Here is a 19,931-nt window from a genome sequence, read left to right on the forward strand (position 1 = left end):
CTCTCTGGTTTAAAAGAGAAACTACTCCTCCAGCCAAGGAAATGGCTTTTCTTGTTCGATGTTACGCCAATTGTCTTCAGCCATGGGCCTCCAAAGTAAGTAACTACTGTTTTTATATAGTTTAATCATTAACTTTAAATTGCACTTGAATTCTAAATTAGTTCTTTTGTGCTAATTTCTAAACTTTAAAAATAAGCACTAAAAAATAGTCTATAAATCCTTGTCATTTAATTTAGAGAAAGTCTAATACAGCCTCTGAGATTGGTTAAAAGACTCAGTAGTCTGCAGACTTAAAATGTACATCTGAAATGCATAGCTCAGACCTGACCACCACTTAGCTGTAATGTTTTTGAAATTACTTGTGACCATACTTAACTTGAGGCATCCTGTGGTTTCTTACCTTAAAGAACTAGTATGTGTAGATGTAGTGTTCTAATCATGGGCTTATGTAACATACCTTGCTAATGTGGTGCTACCTGGTAACTTAGAAATGAATTGTTCTGTTTTGGGTGCTCATGTCTAAAGAATATCTTAAAAATGTGAATGTAAATTATGTAAAAATATTTAGTGTTCCAAAGTATTTGCAAAATAGTAAAGTTTGGTTTAAAAAAAGAAAAGTAAAGAAAGCTTGTCATTTTAAGGCAAATATTAACTTAACAAAATCCTGAGTAGTTGAAAATAGTCTATTGCAATTTAGTTTTATTGTTGACAGTAGCTTTTTACAATGTTTAAAGCTATCTTTTATGTTTTAGAAAATACTTAGATGTTGATTTTTAAATATGTCAAGATTTCTTTATGGTTCTGAACTTAGGCACACTGGAGACTTTTCATAGGAAGGTTTGAAATCATGTCTTTGTTTGATGTCACTATTGATGGTGACTAAGGAGAAAATACTTTGACAGCACTGTGTTATATTGTTTCTTTGGCCTAGTCGTTGTATATCTTTCCTGAACGCTCATGTGGGAGGGATATTTCAATGCATTGTCCATTTGGCAAACAGCTGGCTGTGACATAAGGAGATGGACAGGAGCCTGGGTACACAATTTGTGCTTTTATCCACACATACAAAGAGTGTGGCGGCTTCAGTACAGATGCCACCTGTGGGCCCCCAGCTCTGCTGACAGTAATAGTCACACTACTAGAATTGAAGCTGCATGTGGAAGGGAACAGGGGTGAGACCAGATAAAACTGAACAAAATTAGAAATGGGGTGTAGGAATTGTTTTTGAAGAGAACACACACACAAAGTGACAGAAAAATATGAGACCTCTGTGATGGGTGAGGAGTGCTTTTCTGTATAAATTATTCATAAGTATACAGGTCTCCTTCCTGTCTCCCTCATCTTTTACATTGCTATTAAGATTTAACTCTTTGTTTAAACACATTAGACTAGATACTAATTTTTAATACTTGCTATATTGGATTTTCAAATTTGTATTACTCATTTAATGATTCTTTTATTATTTAATTGTATGTAAAATAAGCTTGGTGTCCTTTCTCTGTAGCCCTTTAAGTTAATATACGGTCTTCTGTTTGTATAAGAAGTTTGCATTTAGCATCATGTTTATAGTTAGTTGTGTGTTTATTTAGTATTTTTTATATCCATGAAATTTACCAAGCACCAAAATGTTTAGTTTTCATTTTTTAGTACTCTGAGGACTCTTTCAAGCCACAGAGCCTTGTTTGTCTTTATTTATAAGAGACATTTTTGGCATAGGATCATACTACATAGCCCTGCCTAGTCTTGAGCTAGCTTTGTAAAGATCTTGCCTCTGCCTCCCAAGAACTGGGATTCAAGGTGCACACTGCCCATACCTAGTAGAACTTGTTCTTGACAAAATTGCAGCACCTTTCACTTTTGTCCATCTGCAATGTCCTTAAACATTTATTTCAGTTTGGTTTTTCTAACTTACTAATTTATTGTCTCTTTGTAACCAATGTTAGACATGTTTTAAATTTTTAAATGTACCCATTAGTGTTACATATTTCTTAAGCCTCATAAGTGATGCTCACAATTACTTGTTTTAGTAATTTTATAGATGTGATTATTCTTCTCCCAGTATGGATTCCTGTCTTTGGATCATTGGTTTCCAGGGATTGGCTTTACCCATGAGATTTTTGGCTGGATATTCCTTTCACTATTGGATAGGACTGCTTGATTGAGGTGTCATACTGTGTTGAAGAAGCCATTGTGCTTCTTCTTTCTGCTTTCTGCTGTTCACAGCTGTGAGCCAATGAAAAAATAAACAACTAGCTTTGTCAGTGACACCTGGCCTTTACCTTCCTTCACATCTCTCAATTTCACCTTTTGGAAAAGGAGTAGAAACCGTGTGATCTCCACCTCAGGCCACTGAGATACTTAGAACACATGTTCCTTAAGGTCAAGTTTCTGTCTGAGGACAGCTCTTGAGATCCCCCTCTGCCCCCCCCCCCCCCAGGCACTGTCAGCTGCTGGTTGTATGAGACTGCTCTGTATTGAAGGGCTCTTGTAATTTTGGTGCCTTAGAGAGAATGCCTCCACTTTTTTAAACTCCAAGTTGGGCTCATCTCTGTGACTTTCTTTTCATCTTAAATGTTTCTAGAGTAATTTTTAAGAACCCAAAGTTTCTTACTATCACTTTCTCACTTTCAGTGGTTCACAGGAGTTGTAAGCCCTCAGGAATGTGCCCCATCTGAGGTTTGGGCCATGTGACTCAATGGGAGAGAGAGGGCTGTCCTAGTGTACACAAACCCTGGGGTCCTATCTCCAGCACTTTGCCCCATCCCACCCCACTCCCCCCAAAAAAGAGGAGAAAGAAATGGATCCTACTGTCCTTTTCTGTACCCTTGCCTGGGCTATGCTGGTCTACTATGGTTTCTCAATGCCTCATAAGCCTCTGGGATCAATGCCACTTAACAAATATAATGTGAAAATTAGGTTAAATTAATCTTAGCCATTATTAAATGATCATCTATCCAGAATATCATTTCACTGTATAATTAAAATATAATAATTGGTAATGAAGTATTTTACCTTTTGTGCTAAATATTATAAATTTAATATCACTAATATTGTTTTAACATTAGAGCACATCACAGGCAGGCCTAAGCACACTATACATGTGTAACTAGATTTACTATTTTGTGTATTACATTTTAGGTCTTTAGTTATTGTTATCAGATATGTTTATCAAGATATTGATTATCCTAATGATTTATCTTAAACATCACTCTCGAAATTACATCTTGTTATTCTAATGTTTTAATAATTCCTTAATCTCCTGTACTCTTAAGACTTGAATTTGGTTATGCCTACCACTGGGTATACAGTAGAAATCACTACTGGCAGGTTATTCTTGAAATAGGACGTAGAACTGTCCTCCAGTATTCCTCTGGCTGTGTTACCTGTGTTTATGCTGATTCAGATTGATATCCTTCCCCATCTGCTAAGCTGCAGGTGTTCTTCATGGCTGTGTGGTGGCTAACGCCAGCTGCCCTATGAAAGTATTTCAAACATGGAGTTGTTGACCATATCAGATTATTTCAAAGCAAACATAAATTTCTTAAACTGGTAAGATGTCAGTGGCATACTGTAGAAAATAAATTTGGAGAATAGTATATAAAAATAGATTTATGTATTGAGGGACTTCTTATGCTATCAAGAGTTAGAAGACATAAGTAATATCATCATTTTCTAGTTTGTTCAGCCATACAACCATTTTATTTAATTTTCAACATTCTTGAACTATGTTTCCTAAAATAGAATGCAGCTTTGGAGAGTTTATGCTATGTGGAACACAAGACTTGAGCTATGCCTATAGGGCCCCAGCACTGCCAGCAGTAATGGTGGCACTACTAAAATTCAAAACTCTGTGTGGAAGGGAATTGGGTGAGCCCATATAAAACTGAACTTTAGAGTTTCATTTGTTCAGAAATCCACAAAAACCTGAGCAGCAGTGTTGAGCCAGTTGCTGACATTCATGTATTCTACAGATATTTAATGAACAGACTATGCAGGGTAAACATCACTATACCAGGCTTTTGTTTGGTAGGTAAAGAAGGCAATATTGTAAAATACCAAGAACCAAATTCAGCCTTGTAATGAGTAGAGTAAAAATACAGAAATATTATATTCCCTGTAAGCTTCTCATACAAGCTTTGTTTTAATTGTTTTAATGCTGTATTGTCTCATAGCACTTCCAACTCTTTTCTTTCAGCTTGTATGTTGACATTTATTCACAACACGACTATAAATATCATGTGTATTAGTTATTCCCATATGACATAATAAAAACCCATTTTGAAATCAACTAATTTTTTCATCATTGTAAAAAAAGCAGAACATGTAGGACTTAGGATTAGATCACTCAGTGTCTTAGTCACTGATCTACTGCTGTGAAGAGACACCATGACTAAGGCAACTATTATAAAAGAAATCATTTAATTGGGGCCTTGTTTACAGTGTCAGAAGTTTGGTCCATTATCATCATGGCAGGGAGCATAGTAGCATGCAGGCAGACACTGGAGCAGTAGCTGAGAGCTACACATTATTTCCAATATAACCAAGCCTTCTGCTCCTTCTAATCCTTTCAAATAGTGCCATTCCCTGGTGACTAAGCATCCAAATATATGAGCCTGTTAGGGCCATTCTTAATCAGACCAACACAATCAGTAAGGTGTTTGCTAAGCAAACATGAGGACACAAGTTCAATCCCAAGAACCCACATTAAAAAAAAAAAATCAAAACTCTGGAATGTGTATTCTTATGTCAACAATCCTTAGTAAAGGTAACAGGTTAAAGAATATGTCCCACATTGCATGTATATGTATACAAAACACACATTTACATATGATACACATTCAGTTTTAGCATGAAAAGTTTTCAAATTATTTATAGTAATAAAGAATCAAGAATGGCAGGTCTTATAATATTGACACTCAAGAGATACAGAATTTGGATGCCAGCTTGTGTAGCAAACAAAGATTCTGCTTCAATAAAATAAATATGTTCTCTATAAGTAATAAGTTTGTATATTTCAAATTAGATAAAAATCACTTTGAGTCACCAGTCCTAGACTTTTTCTAGAAAATAGCAATATTGCTTTAATACTTCTAAATCTTTCCCCCAAACCAAAATGTTTATATACCCAAGGTATGTATATACATACATACATACATACATACATACATACATACATACATACACACACACACACACATACAAACACATGTATGTCATTCTTATACTTTAAACATTTGTGGCAACTTTTATAGTCATCCTAAAGCTTTTTAGTTAAAAAGTTTGAGAGATACATTGATGTTTAAATGTATAAATCTACCCCAGACTTTTAAATTCTGAATACTACAGTTTGACCTCAGCATCTGTGAGTGGTGTATACCTGTATTCAACCAGTCATGGAGCAAAAATACATTAAATAAATGGCATTGAATTTGTTTTCCCTCTAGTTATTCCTAAACACCTTAACGTGTCATTAACAGCCTTTGCATAGCAGTATGTTGTTAGGACTTGTAAGTCATCTAAAGGTGATTAAAATACAGTGGAAAGAGGTTAGAAGGGTAGCTTAATGATCAAGTGCACTTAATGCTTTTGCAGAGGGTACAAGTCAGTTTCCAGCACCCACATCGTGTCTCACATACATTCATAGCTCTAGTTCCAGAGGACCTGAGATTTTGTTCTGTTTTGTAGATACTAAGTTTACAAATGATACATATAACATATATGCAGGCAAAACAGATACAACACATGAAATCTTTAAAAATACATAGGAAATGTGAATGAGTTATGTGTAGATGCAACCATTTCCCCTCATTTTGGAGGAGACTAGAGCATTTGTCAATTCTAATGTTTGCAGGGATGGTCTAGGAATCAGTCCACCGTGGATAATGAGAAGCAACCCCATTCCAAAATAGGCTGATAATGATTACTCTCTTTCTGGTTGTTTATTTTTCTCCACAACATGTCAGATAGTTTGTAATGCATTTCTTTTTGTGTGCCTGTTTGCTGTATATTCCAAGAGCCATAAGGGTATGCTTTTAATTTTATTATACTTTATTTATATGTGTGTTGGGGTAGCACAGATGTACTGCAGTATATGGTTGGAAGTTAGAGAAAACTTGTATCATATGGGTCCTGGAGATGGAACTCAGATCATCAGGCTTGGCAGCAGTTACCTTTACTTGCTGAGTTGTCTCAACAGCCTGGCTTATATATTTTAAATGTTTTATTTGTTTATATAACATTTATTTCCCCACATTAGTCTCCAAAATGGTGATATCAATTATACTCTGAACAGCTTATGAGAATAACATCCCCCCCCCCCCGGTCTTGACTATTCTAAAGATATTGAACTAAAGGTCAGATGTCAGTAGCAGGGTGTAAAAGTAACTTGGATTCATCTGTTGTAATTTTCCTCTCCGAGGATTACACCTAACGTAGACCTAGAATGTTTTCAGCCTCTGAGACTTGCTGCCAAATAAGCTCACCCTTTCTAGTTCTTTCCAATCACTGGCTGGGTGATTTCAACTCAGGTGTTTTAGCTCTAACTCTTCTCCAAGCTGACTGATTCAATCTTACTTCTCGGTCTTTCCCGAATTGCTGTGCTTGACCTCAAACTGACTCTAGCAATCTGTTCTAATCTTCTGGTTCCTCATTCTTGGGCTTGTTCTGTCTTTACCTGTGTCTAGCCTTGTTCTCTCTCTGCAACGTGTCTCTCTATAACTTTCCCAGCAAAACTACCTATTCCTTCCTCTTCTTTCTTTTCTGTGGTGTTCTCTCTTTTTTTTCTTTTTATACTCAGGATGTTATTCCCTTCCCAGTCCACCCTTCTACTGTTCACATCCCATAACTCTTCCCTGCACCCCCCCCCCATTTCCACAAGATGTTCTCACCCCACCCACCCTGCCAGACCTCTAAACTCCCTAGGACCTCCAGTCTCTTTGAGAGTTAGGTGCGTCTTCTCTGACTGAACCCAGACCCGAGAGTCCTCTGCTGTATATGTGTTGGTGATTCATATCAGTGGTTGGTGATCCAGTGTCTGCGCAACCTCAGGTTCAGGTTAATTGAGACTGCTGGTTCTCTTACAGGGTCACCCTCCTCCTCAGCTTCCTCCAGCTTGTCCCTAATTTGACCACAGAGTCGGAAGCTTCCTGTTCATTGGTTGGGTGCAAATATCTGCATCTGACACTTTCATCTGCTTGTTGGGTCTTTCAGAGGCAGTCATGACAGGTCCCCTTTTTGTGAGCGCTCCATAGCCTCAGTAATAGTGTCAGGCCTTGGGGTCTCCCCTTGAGCTGGATCCCACTGTGAGCCTGTCCTTCTTTTCCTCAGGCTCCTCTCCACTTTCATCCCTGCAGTTCTTTAAGACAGGAACAATTAAGGGTCAGAGTTTTGACTGTGGAGTAGCGATTCTATCCCTCACTTGATGCTAGAGGTAGGCTCTACAAGTTCCCCCTCCCCTTTCTCTTGCCTCCCAGGTCTTAAGTAGACTCTTTTTTCCTGTCTGTTCTCTTAAGAGTTGGGCACATCCTATCTGTCAGATCCTTCTATGATTTGTCACTCTGTCTGCCACTTAGTTAGACATCACTTTTAAACTTGGGTGCTTCCTTCTACAAACTAACTTTAATTTTTTTGCATTAAATGTATGTTCTAAGGGTATGTCTGTATTCCAGCCAGAAGGGTTAATACAGGTGTGTGCTAAGTGCTGAGCCACACCACTAGAAACAGGTATTTTTAGTAAATAACATAATCTTGGGGTTCACGGTGTGATCAAATAGCCACAACATTAGGGTTTCCCCCCTTACACCAAGCAAGATGTGGACCTTTGAATGTCTCCTAACTGACACTATCCACCTGCAGATAGCACAGATGGTGGGCTGAGGCGTCAGGTCCCAGGACTGTACCATGCCTTGTAAGCCCCAGATTGTTTTCCCTTTTTTTTCTGCCCAATCAACTATAAATCAGGGTTCTCAAACCCCACTGTTAAAGTTTACTTGTGTTGCCTCAGTTGCTCACAGAACCCAAAGACTAAGTAAGTTCATTATTTAGTTAAGGATATTACTAAGGCTACAGCTTGAGAGATGCAAGGAACCTGGAACTTCTGTGACTTCCCCTGACATCCTCTGGGTCTTCCCTGTGTTTAGCTATATAGAAACTTTTAAAACACATGCTTTTGGGGTTTTGGTTTGGTTTTTTACTAGATAGTTTCTCTGTGTAGCTCTAAGTTGTCCTGAAACTCCATTTGTAATCAGGCTGGCCTCAAACTAGGAGATCCACCTGCCTCTGCCTCCTGAGTGCTGGGATTAAAGTCATGAGCTACTGCACCTGGCACTGCTTTGGGGTTTGTATAGAGACATCATTTCCTGGGCATGATTAAAGTTGGGAAAACCACATAGAAATAAGATTGTGTAGAAAAAGTAAGATCTACTTCTCAAAGACTGGAAAGCAAGACTTAGCAAAGGTCTTTCAAGATGTTTAAGCATTCTGTCAAGAGTGGGGAGCAGAATCCTTTGTGGTAGTCTTACTATCTAGTATCACGCAGGGTTTCAGAGAATTTAGCCAGCTTCAAGGCAGAAAGGTAAAGGAAGATTAATTTTGTAACCTGCCTTGTGCAAGAGAAAAGCCTTATTTCTGTTGCCTGCCTCTGGAAGGGAACTGTGATCCAAGATACAATGGTGAAAGCAAAAATGAGTATTTCATAGACTATCATGTAAATACTTGCTTTCTTAGACTTTTTTTTTTTCTGGAGGAAAATAATTATGTGTTTTCCTGGTTGCTGGCAAGATTGATAGTCAGTTCTAGCTGTTTCTTCTGCTATCTTAACCTAAGTGAACCCTTGTTTAGATAAATAGTAAAACCAAACAACAAAGGAGTCCAGATAGCTGAGCCTTTAAACAGTTTCCCTCAAAAGGTTGTGTGTACATGACATGTGGAGAACCTTAAGTCTTCAGTTTATTCAGTCAGCAACAGCCTTTATACTTTTGTAGTGTTTGTGTTCAAGACATTTTCCTTCCTGGATGTAACTTTAGCAATAGTCTTTATAAACACATGATCTTCAGCAGACCACATAAGCCCAGATATAGAATATACATATCCTATACAGAATATACAGAGTCTGACAGACAAGACACTCTGCAGAGCTTACTGAATTAGAAGGGTGAGTTTGCTATTACTTCAGACTTTGTCATGAAGAAAAGGAATAAAAATTTTTTGTTTTGATTCTTACAAAGTAAACAGCAACTTCAGCTTAATGTCATGAAACATCTACCTCATTTAGTCTTGTTCTGAGATCAGAAAATCTATGTGAAAGCATATAAAATGCACTTGCTATGGTTCACAAATGAACCACCTAAGGAGCTTGCAAGTGTTAACTGCAGTCACTGTCTCCTCATCTAGTCTCTTCTCTTAAAGAAGAAACTCAGGAGATTTCTGTGTATAGTCAGTCTTCACATCATCCCTGTGTCTTCATCTTTGTGTTCCCAGCATAAAATACAGCGTCTTGGGATGGCCAGATTTTGAGGCCATGTTGCACTGCACATTTGAATCTGAAACTATGCACACTGCTCAGTTGTTGTGCTGCCTCAGTCCCTCATTAGTAGAGTAAGAAGAATAAAATCGCTGCTTTTCAGGGATTGGTAGGGCTAAGATTTCTCAGTACACTGTAAGTATTACCAGGCTTAGTCTGCAGCCTTGTTCTCTGGCTTTAGTTGGTTATATAACTGTCATAGGTGACATCTCCTTGATCTCTCTTCCTTTGTGTAGGAATCGTGTGGGTCTGTGTGCATGTGTGCACACACGTGCAATGTAGTGGATGTTTTGAGGGTGTACATGGAGGCCAGAGCAAAATATTCAGTATATTCCTTTGTGGTTTTCTGCCTTAATCTCTTGAGATAGGGTCTCTATCTGAACCCTGCCTGACTGCTTTGAATAGGCTCACTGACTAGCCAGTTAGCTCTAAAGACTGCCTGTCTCTGCCTCTCTTGATCTTCCTGTGCCACCTCTTCTAATATGTAGTATTTATTTGGTTAAGATAATGTCTTGTTTCTAATGTGATAGTATTGATTTATGGGTTGTTGAGATGTTACTTTATAAATCCCCAATACATGATCATTTCTATTTTTTGTTACTTATTTCTGCCTTTGCACACGGTTACTGAGTGTTCTCTGTATGATTTTGTTTTTTTTTTTTTTTTCAGTCCTGTATGATTCTTACAAATATTTGATGTCTGCCTTAAAGAATACATATTTTATAATTTTGGATTATGTTCTCTTTATGCACGCTGTAGGTGACACTTCTTAACTGTGGTCACATCTTTATGTTTTTGTTGGAGATTTGCACTAACATTTCACAACATGAGTGTAACTTCATCTTCCACTGTTATTTACACCTTTAAGTTTTCTTTTGAAAAATAATTGTGTTTGTGATAAGGTTTTGATACATATTCATACTGTGAAATGACCAGATTAGGGCTAGTTAGCCTGCTCATCATATAAAATATTTCTTCACAGCTAGAACATTTAAAATTCTATTCTTAGTTTTTTCGAAATTTATAATACATTTTTACAATGATTGTTCCTTGTGCTGTGTAATCTGTGACTGAAATCCATTCATTTTTTTTTATAACGAAAACTTTCTACAGTTCCCCAACTCCCAGCTTCTAGTACCCACCATTTTCTTCTTTGTTTCTGTGAATTTTAACATTTTGGTTTCCTGTAGAAGTTAGATTAGTCCTTCTGTTTCTGGTTTATTTTACCTTGCACATATAGATATTGTATTGTGTCTTGTTTTTCTTTCAGCAATGTTTATTTGAATTACTTAACCCACCAGCAGAAATTCATGGTATAATTAGTCTGGAGTTTCTGTAGTTTGTATTCTTAAGATAGTGAAACTCAAACTTGGTCATTTCTCTTTAAAATAGATATAGAATATACTGAATGTATGCAACAAGGAAACTTACTTCAAATTTTAAGTTTCCTTAATTGTCCTGAGAAGCAAATTGAAGAGAAATTATATGGAGTGGTAGTGAATGATCTTATCTCTTACTTAAAACATTAACTGCTTTGGAGCATAGTGAATAATTCTTGTCTTAACTTCCATAATATTCTTATGAGATGCCTGATTTATTTTATAGTATGAGATACATTGTATAGTCTTTGTCCTTGATAAGATTAGTCACATATTAAAGATAAAGTAGTGGAGTCATTTGCTTTTTATTTTTAATTACATTTTATTTATTTCTGTGTGCACTTGGTCATGCTATGATGAGCATGTGAAGGAAGATGAAGAGCAATTTGCAGGAGTTGATTGTCTCTACTCTGTGGGTCCAGAAAGCTGTTTTGGGTTATCATGCTTGTAAACAAGCACCTTTACCGTACCACTGAGCCATTTTGCCATGTCTTTTCTATTTTTCTTGTATCTCTGAACTTGAACAGAGGCATTCATTGAATAATGTGATCACTAATAAAAATTTCAGGAAAAAGTTGTGAATATTTTAAAATCTTGTATAGTCATTTTGCTAACCTTAAGTCTTACTGTCTGCAGGTGCTCATCTGTAACCTGAAACATTAATATTAATTTTATTTAGATGCACTACCAGTGTGTATGTATTTGTGTGTTTTCTGTTTTTGACATTTAAAGCTATTGTTGTTTTCTAAAATTACATTATGTCAAGAACTCTCTAATAAGCAAAGTTTGGCGTTCAGAATAACTCAAGTTCTTTTCTCCTTCAGCTTCCAGCGGATCTTACCAAGATGCACCTCACAGACAACCCTCATCCACAGGTGACTCATGTGTCTTCGAGTCAGTCTGGCTGTAGCATTGCCAGTGACTCTGGGAGCAGCAGTTTATCCGATATCTATCAGGTAATACCTTAGTCTGGGAACTGTGCATATGGGCTTTTTGATTCTGCAAAATACCCTCTGTTTATCCTCTAGATCAAACAACCTTTCAAAGGAGTCTCCTAAGGCCATCAGAAAACACAGATACTTACACTAAGATTCATGACAGTAGCAAAGGTACAGTAGCAATAAACATTGTATGGTTGCTGTTCATCACAACATGAGAGACTATAGTAAAGAGCTGCAGCATTAGGAGGTTGAGAACCACTGCTCCAGATTATTTTATTTATCTTTTAATTTAGCTGTGAAACTCAAGCATAAAATTTTTAGCAAAGTATGCTTAATATGTTGTCTCATTCATCAGCCTGGTTATTTCTTTTTACCCAGTTGAGTTATTATGATATAGAATGCTTGCCTTAGTTAAGGGAAAGATTTGTGGAGTTTTATCTTTGTGAAATGGAATGTTGCCCTGTAACCTACGCTAACATGAGGTTTCCAATCTTCCTGCCTCAGCTTCCTGAGAGTTGGGTTACAGGCTCATGCCTGGGTTTAAAGAAGGGTTTTGAAATAAGGACTTACACATGTGAAAGGACTGATTTTTTTTTTTAAATTATAATTGTAGAAGTTGTCTATAAGTAAAATTTATGAAGAAAAGTAAGGTTGCTTTTGCATTGTTAAACTTTTATCCTGTGTAACCTTAGTGAAATAGAAAGTTAAATTCGGAGTGTCCTTATGGACTTTTCCATTTTTAAAGCTGAACAGAAAATTCCAAATTAAATAAGGTTCTTTCCAGCAATTCTTACAATAAAAGAGGGTTCTGGGAATCATTACAGACTGAGAAAATCTTTACACATCCTACTAGATTAAATTCAAATTTGGCTTGGGCTCGTGCTGGTGTGTTAGGTCCTCATGGTAGAGTGTGATATTGTCTTGGTGTAGGCTATCCAAGGCGGTTTCCTAGATGGAAGGCCTATGTCCAGTGGTAGTAAATAACTAGAGATTCAATATTAATGGTTGGTTTAGTTAAGAATTCAGATCATTTTGTGTTTCTGGGCTGACTAGTAGACATTTAATGTGAGCTCCATATCTAATTTTAAGTTTTTCAGTAATCTTCTACAAGGAAACATAAAATCAACCTTGGTGATGTATTTTACTTAATATAGTATATCTAAATATTATCTTGACATTTAAGTAATGTTTTAATGTTATACTGAGTTTTATTGCACTCTTTTTTTCTATACTTAGTTTAGATTTATAGCCCTTCTCAGTTCTGGCTGGTCATGGTGTGTGTGTGTGTGTGTGTGTGTGTGTATGTGTGTTTGTGTTTGATACAATGTAGTAAAAAGCAAAATTATAGTCATTTTTTTAAGAAGGAAATATTTAGTTTGAGGTTTTTTTTAATTTTTTTTTTTTTTTTTTTTTTTTGAGTTGCCTAGATTCAAGTATTTTTAAAAACTAGCCCCTTTATGTGAAGGAGAATTTGTAGGCAGGTGCAAAATGGAAAACAGCTTCCAGTTTTAAGTCTGTACAGCTTTCTTGACAAAAAGATGCAGTGACCATCTCTGACTTCCTGTTTGCCTTTTTTACAATATTTATAACCAAAGAATTTATTCTTTTTCTTCTGTAGAAATACTGTATGGAATTTAACAAAGAGAGTCAAAATAATACAGTAACAAAATAACACTTCCACATTGTTGTTCATCACCAAAGGAAGTCAGGACTGGAACCCAAGCAGGTCAGGAAGCAGGAGCTGATGCAGAGGCCATGGAGGGATGTCACTTACTGGCTTGCTCCCCCTGGCTTGCTCAGCCTGCTTTCTTATAGAACCCAGGTCTACCAGCCCAGGGATGGCTCCACCCACAATGGGCTGGGCCAGGGATGGCTCCACCCACAATGGGCTGGGTCCTCCCCACTTGATCACTAGTTGAGAAAATGCCTTACTGCTGGATCTCATGGAGGCATTTCCTCAGCTGAGGCTCCTTTCCCTGTGATAACTCCAGCTTGTGTTTACACAAAACCAGCCAGTACACTATGTTACCAGATTGTGGTACCATATCTTCATCAGAGCTGCTGCTTTTTTTTTTTTTTTCCTTTCCTAATTAGCTTTATTCTGCTAAATGTTCTTTAGCCACCTGTCTTTAAATTTTCTGTTAAGAATATCTGTTCAGTAGGGTTGTCACTCAGTGATGGGTGTTACTTAAAGATATAGATTTGCAGAAAGGAGCTGCCAAAAATTTTCCTTCTGAAAGGGACTTTATCAGGACAGAGGAAGGATTCCCACCCCCATGACTATGGGGTGTAGAGGAGGCATTATCAAGCCTTAAAGTAAAAGAATATTTCGATAGGAAAAAGCATCAGACAATAGGAAGCTTGTTAGAGCCTACAGGAAAGAGGCGGACTTTTCTTTAGATCCTGAGAAAAGCTGTAATTGGAGCTATAAACTACCATACTGTATATGTATATCGTGGTTGGGTTCCTGAAAGTGAGGAGGGATGTGAGAAAACCTTCACTTCAAATCCAGAGAGAACAGTGGTGGGGGTGGAGGGGTGTCCTGATTCTTTGAGATTCTTTTTTCAACAGGGCAGGCAAACTTCATGCTCGTGTGAAGGCAGGCACTAGGTAGGACATGACTTGGGTTGTAGCTGGAAGAAGTAGAAGAGCTGCACAGCATGCTTTCCTACCAGGTCTGCTCAGAGGCTGAGCTGCTGTGAGCTGTGGCCTCATTTCTGGAAGAGAAAGCCAGTTAGAGAATTTGTGATCTAGTAGTAGAGTGCTTGCCTAGTATGTACAAGGTCCTGGGGTTTAATATTTAGTATTAATCCTAAGAAAAATGCAAATACAAAAGACACCATCTATGTCCTTGTCAAAGGCTGAGTTATCCACTAGGTACATACAGTGCAATTTAAACTCCTACTTGAAACAAATTGCAAGAATGTGATGGCTCCAAAAGTACTCTATTAATGAAATTTCAGTGCTTTGCTGTTATCAGACTACAAACTGCAAGACTTTCACTTCCCACTATCATCTGCTGTCTGGTTCTGTATTCCATTATTTCTCCACAGCATTCTAGAGTCTGCTTCAGAACACATGCTAGTTTCTCAGCATGCTTATTTTTTCTTAGTTCTGTTTTTAATGTTTTGTGTTTAATGGTATCTTGTACGATTGGTGTTTTGTTTTATCAGAATAAATTTATGCGGATGGGAGTTTATGTTTTACTGATCTTGTTTCTTTTGCTGAGTCAAGCACTGCTTGAGCCTTTACAAATAATCTAGAAAAAAATTCAAGTTGAATTATGTTTGAAAGTAAATACCATTATTGGTTGCAAGGAAAATGGCAAAATAACTCTGCTAGCTAAAATGTTGTTCTGTAAGGCAGAGGAGACAAATGGTTAGGGCCATTCTGGTCTGCAGAATTGTGGAAGATTTTCATTGCACAGAATTCTTGTCTGACCAAGAAGACAAAGATGAGCTTAAAGGGGACCTGAACATGATAATGCTGAAAGGAAAAGCATTGAAAAATAAGAGATTCTGGCTTAACACCTAAGCCTCAATTTAAAAACGTGGTTTTTATAAGTTCGTATAACATTTTCATCACAACCTATGGCACCTTTTACTGTAGCTTCATGTTTAGTTTCAAACAGGAAAAGGATATTCTCTGATGGTTTATTTGGCGAAGGCCAACTCATCAGAGTCAGCTCTTACCACATTCTTTGTACAAAGTACATGTGACAGGAAAAGAAAAGCAAAAGAGGTTTAATCCTCTTCCTACTCGACTCCTGTACTTTAACCCATTTATCATAATCTTTTTGATGATCCGCTGCCTAGGGCTGGTTCACTTTCCATATATCCTAACAAAATGAGTCTTCTACCATCTCTTAATATTATCATTCTAGTCCTGTGAGTCTGTTCCTTTGAGTCAACTGTCATCCATCTCTTCCTTTTGAGTCTTTATGCCATCCACCAGTGTTGTTACACTGGGCTGGTCTAGAACTCAGGGATTCATCTATTCATTTTACAATTTATGTAATAATCCTTAATGAGTCCTTATTTTTGCTTTATAAGTACATGGTGGTTGCAGAATAGGATATCGTCTCTGAGATCCTATCATAGTCCATTCAAACTGCTGTTTAAAAAAAAATGCCATGTACTGGGTATCTCACAAACAGTAGAAATTCACATCTCATGGTTTTAGATACTGGAAATTCTAAATTAAGGTGATGACCAATTTGCTATCCTGTGAAAGACCTCATTCTGATCTGTAAATGGCACCATCTAGCTATTTCCTCATACGGAAGAAGTGTTGGATGAACTCCCTCTGGCCTCTGGTAGTATTAGGGTACTACCTATTCATGAGGATTCTAATAACTTTTTAAGGTTTTAACTGCGCAAAGGATCCACCTTCCAATACCATCATCATCTTAAAGTTAAGATTTCTTCTTTTTTTAATTCGGTATTTTCTATTTACATTTCAAATGTTATCTCTTTTCCCAGTTTCTCCTCCAGAAACTCCCTATCTCATCCCCTTTTCCCCTGCTTCTATGAGGGCAAGCTGTCACAGTACTAAGGGCCTCTGCTCCCATTGATGCCCCCCACAAGGCTACATATGCAACTGGAGCCATGGGTCCCTCCATATGTACTCTTTGGTTAGTGTTTTAGTCCCTGGGAGTTCTAAGTGGTCTGATTGGCTGATATTGTTGTTCTTCCTATGGATTGCAAACCCTTTCAGCTCCCTCAGTCCTTTCTCTAACTTTTCCATTGGGGTCCCTGTGCTCAGTCCAGTGGTTAGCTGCAAGCATCTTCATCTGTATCAGTAAGGCTCTGGAAGAGCCTCTCAGGAGACATCCCTCTTTGGATGGCCTTTCCTTCAGTCTCTGCTCCACATATTGTCTTCATATTTCATCCTGTGAGTATTTTGTGTCCCCTTCTAAGAAGGACTGAAGCATCCACACTATGATCTTCCTTCTTGAACTTCATGTGGTCTGTGTATTGTATCTTGGGTATTCCCAGCTTTGGCGCTAATATACATTTATCAATTAGTGCATGCCATGTATGTTCTTTTGTGACTGGGTTACCTCACTCAGGATATTTTCTAGTTCTATTCATTTGCCTAAGAATTTTTTTATTTATTCAATATAAGCACACTGTTCCTATCTTTGGACACATTGGAAGAGGGCATCAGACCCCATAACAGATGGTTGTGAGCCACCATGTAGTTGCTGGGAATTGAACTCAGGACCTCTGGAAGACCAGTAGGTGTTTTTAACCTCTGAGCCATCTCTCCAGTCCTTGCCTAAGAATTTCTTGAAGTAATTGTTTTTAATAGCTGAGTAGTACCCATTGTGTAAATGTACCACATTTTCTGTATCCATTTCTCCATTGAAGGACTCTGGGTTCTTTTCAGCTCTGGCTATTATAAGTTGCTATGAACATAGTGGAACATGTGTCCTTGTTATATGTTAGAGCATCTTTTGGGTATATGCCCAGGAGTGGTAGTACTATGTACAATTTTCTGAGGCATCTCCAGACTGATTTCCAGAGTGGTTGTACCAGCTTGCAATCCCAACAAGAGTGGAGGAGTGTTCCTCTTTCTCCACATCCTGGCCAGCATCTGCTGTCACCTGAGTTTTTGATCTTAGCCATTCTGATTGGTGTGAGGTAAGAATCTTAGGGTTGTTTTGATTTGCATTTCCCTGATGACTAAGGATGTTGAACATTTCTTTAGGTGCTTTGTGGCCATTTGATCGATATTCCTCAGTTGAGAATTTTTCATTTAGCTCTGTATTCCATTTTTTTAATAGGGTTATTTGGTTCTCTGGAGTCAAACTTCTTGAGTTCTTTGTATATATTGGATATTAGCCCTCTGTTGGATGTAGGATTTGTAAAGATCTTTTTCCAATCTGTTGGCTGCCATTTTGTCCTATTGACAGTGTCCTTTGCCTTATAGCAGCTTTGCAATTTCATGAGGTCCCATTTGTGAATTGTTGATCTTAGAGCATAAGCCATTGGTGAAGGAAAATTCCCCCTGTGCCCAAGTATTCTAGGCTCTTCCCTACTTTCTCTTCTATTAGATTCAACATATCTGGTTTTATGTAGAGGTCCTTGATCCACTTGAACTTGAGCTTTGTACAGGGAGATAAGAATGGATCAATTTGCATTCTTTTGCATGCTGACTGCCAGATGAACCAGCACCATTTTTTGAAAATGCTTCTTTCCACTGGATGGTTTTAGCTCCTTTGTCAAAGATCAAGTAAGTGGCCATGGGTGTGTGGGTTCATTTCTGGGTCTTCAATTCTATTCTATTGTTCTACCTGCCTGTGTTCTGTACCAATACCATGCAGCTTTTGTCACGATTGCTTTGTAGTACAGCTTGAGGTCAGGGATGGTGAGCCCCCCCCCCCCCCCCCCAGAAGTTCTTTTATTGCTCAGAATAGTTTTCTATATTCTGGGTTTTTTGTTATTCCAAATGAATTTGCAAATTGTTTTTTCTTTGGTTTATTTGGGGGTGGGTAATTGTTTTATTTGTTTTTTTTTCCTCTTGTTTTTAGATTTTTATTATTTTATTTGTACTCTATTTTGGGAGTTTTATTGTTTGTTTTTCTTTAAATTTGTTCTCGCTTTTTATTCTCTCTTTTTTGTTTGTTTTTCTTTTTCTTTTCTTTTTTTAACAAACCCTTGTGTCAAGGGCTAACTTTCAATAGTGAGAAAGCTGCTCTGCTATGTAAGACAATCTTGACCCAGAAGCAGGTTGTCTACCAATGGTTTAGCTTCAGGTTCCACACAAACGTACTTTAAGCGTGACTGGCGAGAGGGCGGCCTTTTTTTTGAGATGCACCAGGTTTCCCCAGGACAAATGGCTCTCTGTCAGACAGGGACAGGGGGCTCTGGCTATCGGGCCAGCCTAGGCTCCTTTTGGTACTGCTGTATTGTTCCGCCTGGACGGGATTCAGTCATAATTTCATAGATGGTATCTTTGCCCCATTGGCTCCTCAGCCAAGCACATATACCTAAATGTCTGAGCCTCAAATTGCTCTTTCTTAACTGTATGAAGAATTGAGTTGGAATTTTAGTGGGGATTGCATTGAATCTGTAGAATGCTTTTAGCAAGATGGCCATTTTTACTGTATTAATCCTGCCAATCAATGAACATCTTCTGAGATCTTTGATTTCTTTCTTCAAAAACTTGAAGTTCTTGTCATACAGATCTTTCACTTGCTTGGTTAGAATCACACCAAAGTATTTTAAATTATTTGTGACTATTGTGAAAAGTGTCATTTCCCTAATTTCTTTCTCAGCCTGTTTATTCTTCGAGTAGAGGAAAGCTACTGAGTTGTTTGAGTTAATTTTATATCCAGCCACTTTGCTGAAGTTGTTTATCAAGTTTAGGAGTTCTCTGGTGGAATTTTTGGGGTCATTTAAGTATACCATCATATCATCTATAGATAGTGATATTTTGACTTTTTCCTTTCCAATTTGTATTCCTTTGACCTTCTTTTATTGTCTAATTGCTCTTGCTAGGACTTCCAGTACTATATATTGAATAGGTAGGGAGAGAGTGGCATCCTTGTCCCTGATTTTAATGGTACTACTTTAAGTTTCTCTCCATTTAGTTTGATGTTGGCTACTGGTTTGCTGGGTTTTTTTGTTTGTTTGTTTGTTTGTTTGTTTTTTTAACTATGTTTAGGTATGGGCTTGGAATTTCCAATCTTTCCAAGACACTTATGAAGGGGTGTTGATTTTGTCATATGCTTTCTCAGCATTTAATAAAATGATCATGTTGTTTTTTTTTTTTTCCTTCGAGTTTGTTTATATAGTGGATTACATTGATGAATTTCCATATAGTGAACCATCCCTGCACCCCTGGGATGAAGCCTACTTGATCATGGTAGATGAATGTTTTAATGTGTTCTTGAATTTTTTTTTCTTATGGGAATTTCATTGAGTAATTTTGCATTGATATTCATAAGTGGAATTGCTCTGAGGTTCTCTTTCATTGTTGGGTTTTTGTGTGGTTTAGGTATGAGTGTAATTGCAGCTTCAGAGAACCAATTTGGTAGTATTCCTTCTGCTTCTATTTTTTTTGGAACAGTTTGAAGAGTATTGG

The 19,931-nt window shown here is 37.5% G+C and overlaps 1 protein-coding gene across 2 annotated transcripts in view; it reads left to right on the top strand.

Annotated features, from left to right (window-relative positions):
* The window catches only part of RAPGEF6 (Rap guanine nucleotide exchange factor 6), a 141,549-nt gene that overhangs the window by 50,382 nt on the left and 71,236 nt on the right, over positions 1–19,931 (top strand). For both annotated transcript variants that reach the window (XM_080924158.1, XM_080924159.1), the window contains exon 7: positions 11,724–11,855. In XM_080924158.1, the coding sequence (XP_080780284.1) occupies positions 11,724–11,855 (132 nt within the window). The remainder of the gene's footprint in view (positions 1–11,723; positions 11,856–19,931) is intronic.

The sequence above is a fragment of the Micromys minutus genome (assembly GCF_963924665.1).
Source record: "Micromys minutus genome assembly, chromosome: 10".
Lineage (NCBI taxonomy): Eukaryota > Metazoa > Chordata > Mammalia > Rodentia > Muridae > Micromys > Micromys minutus.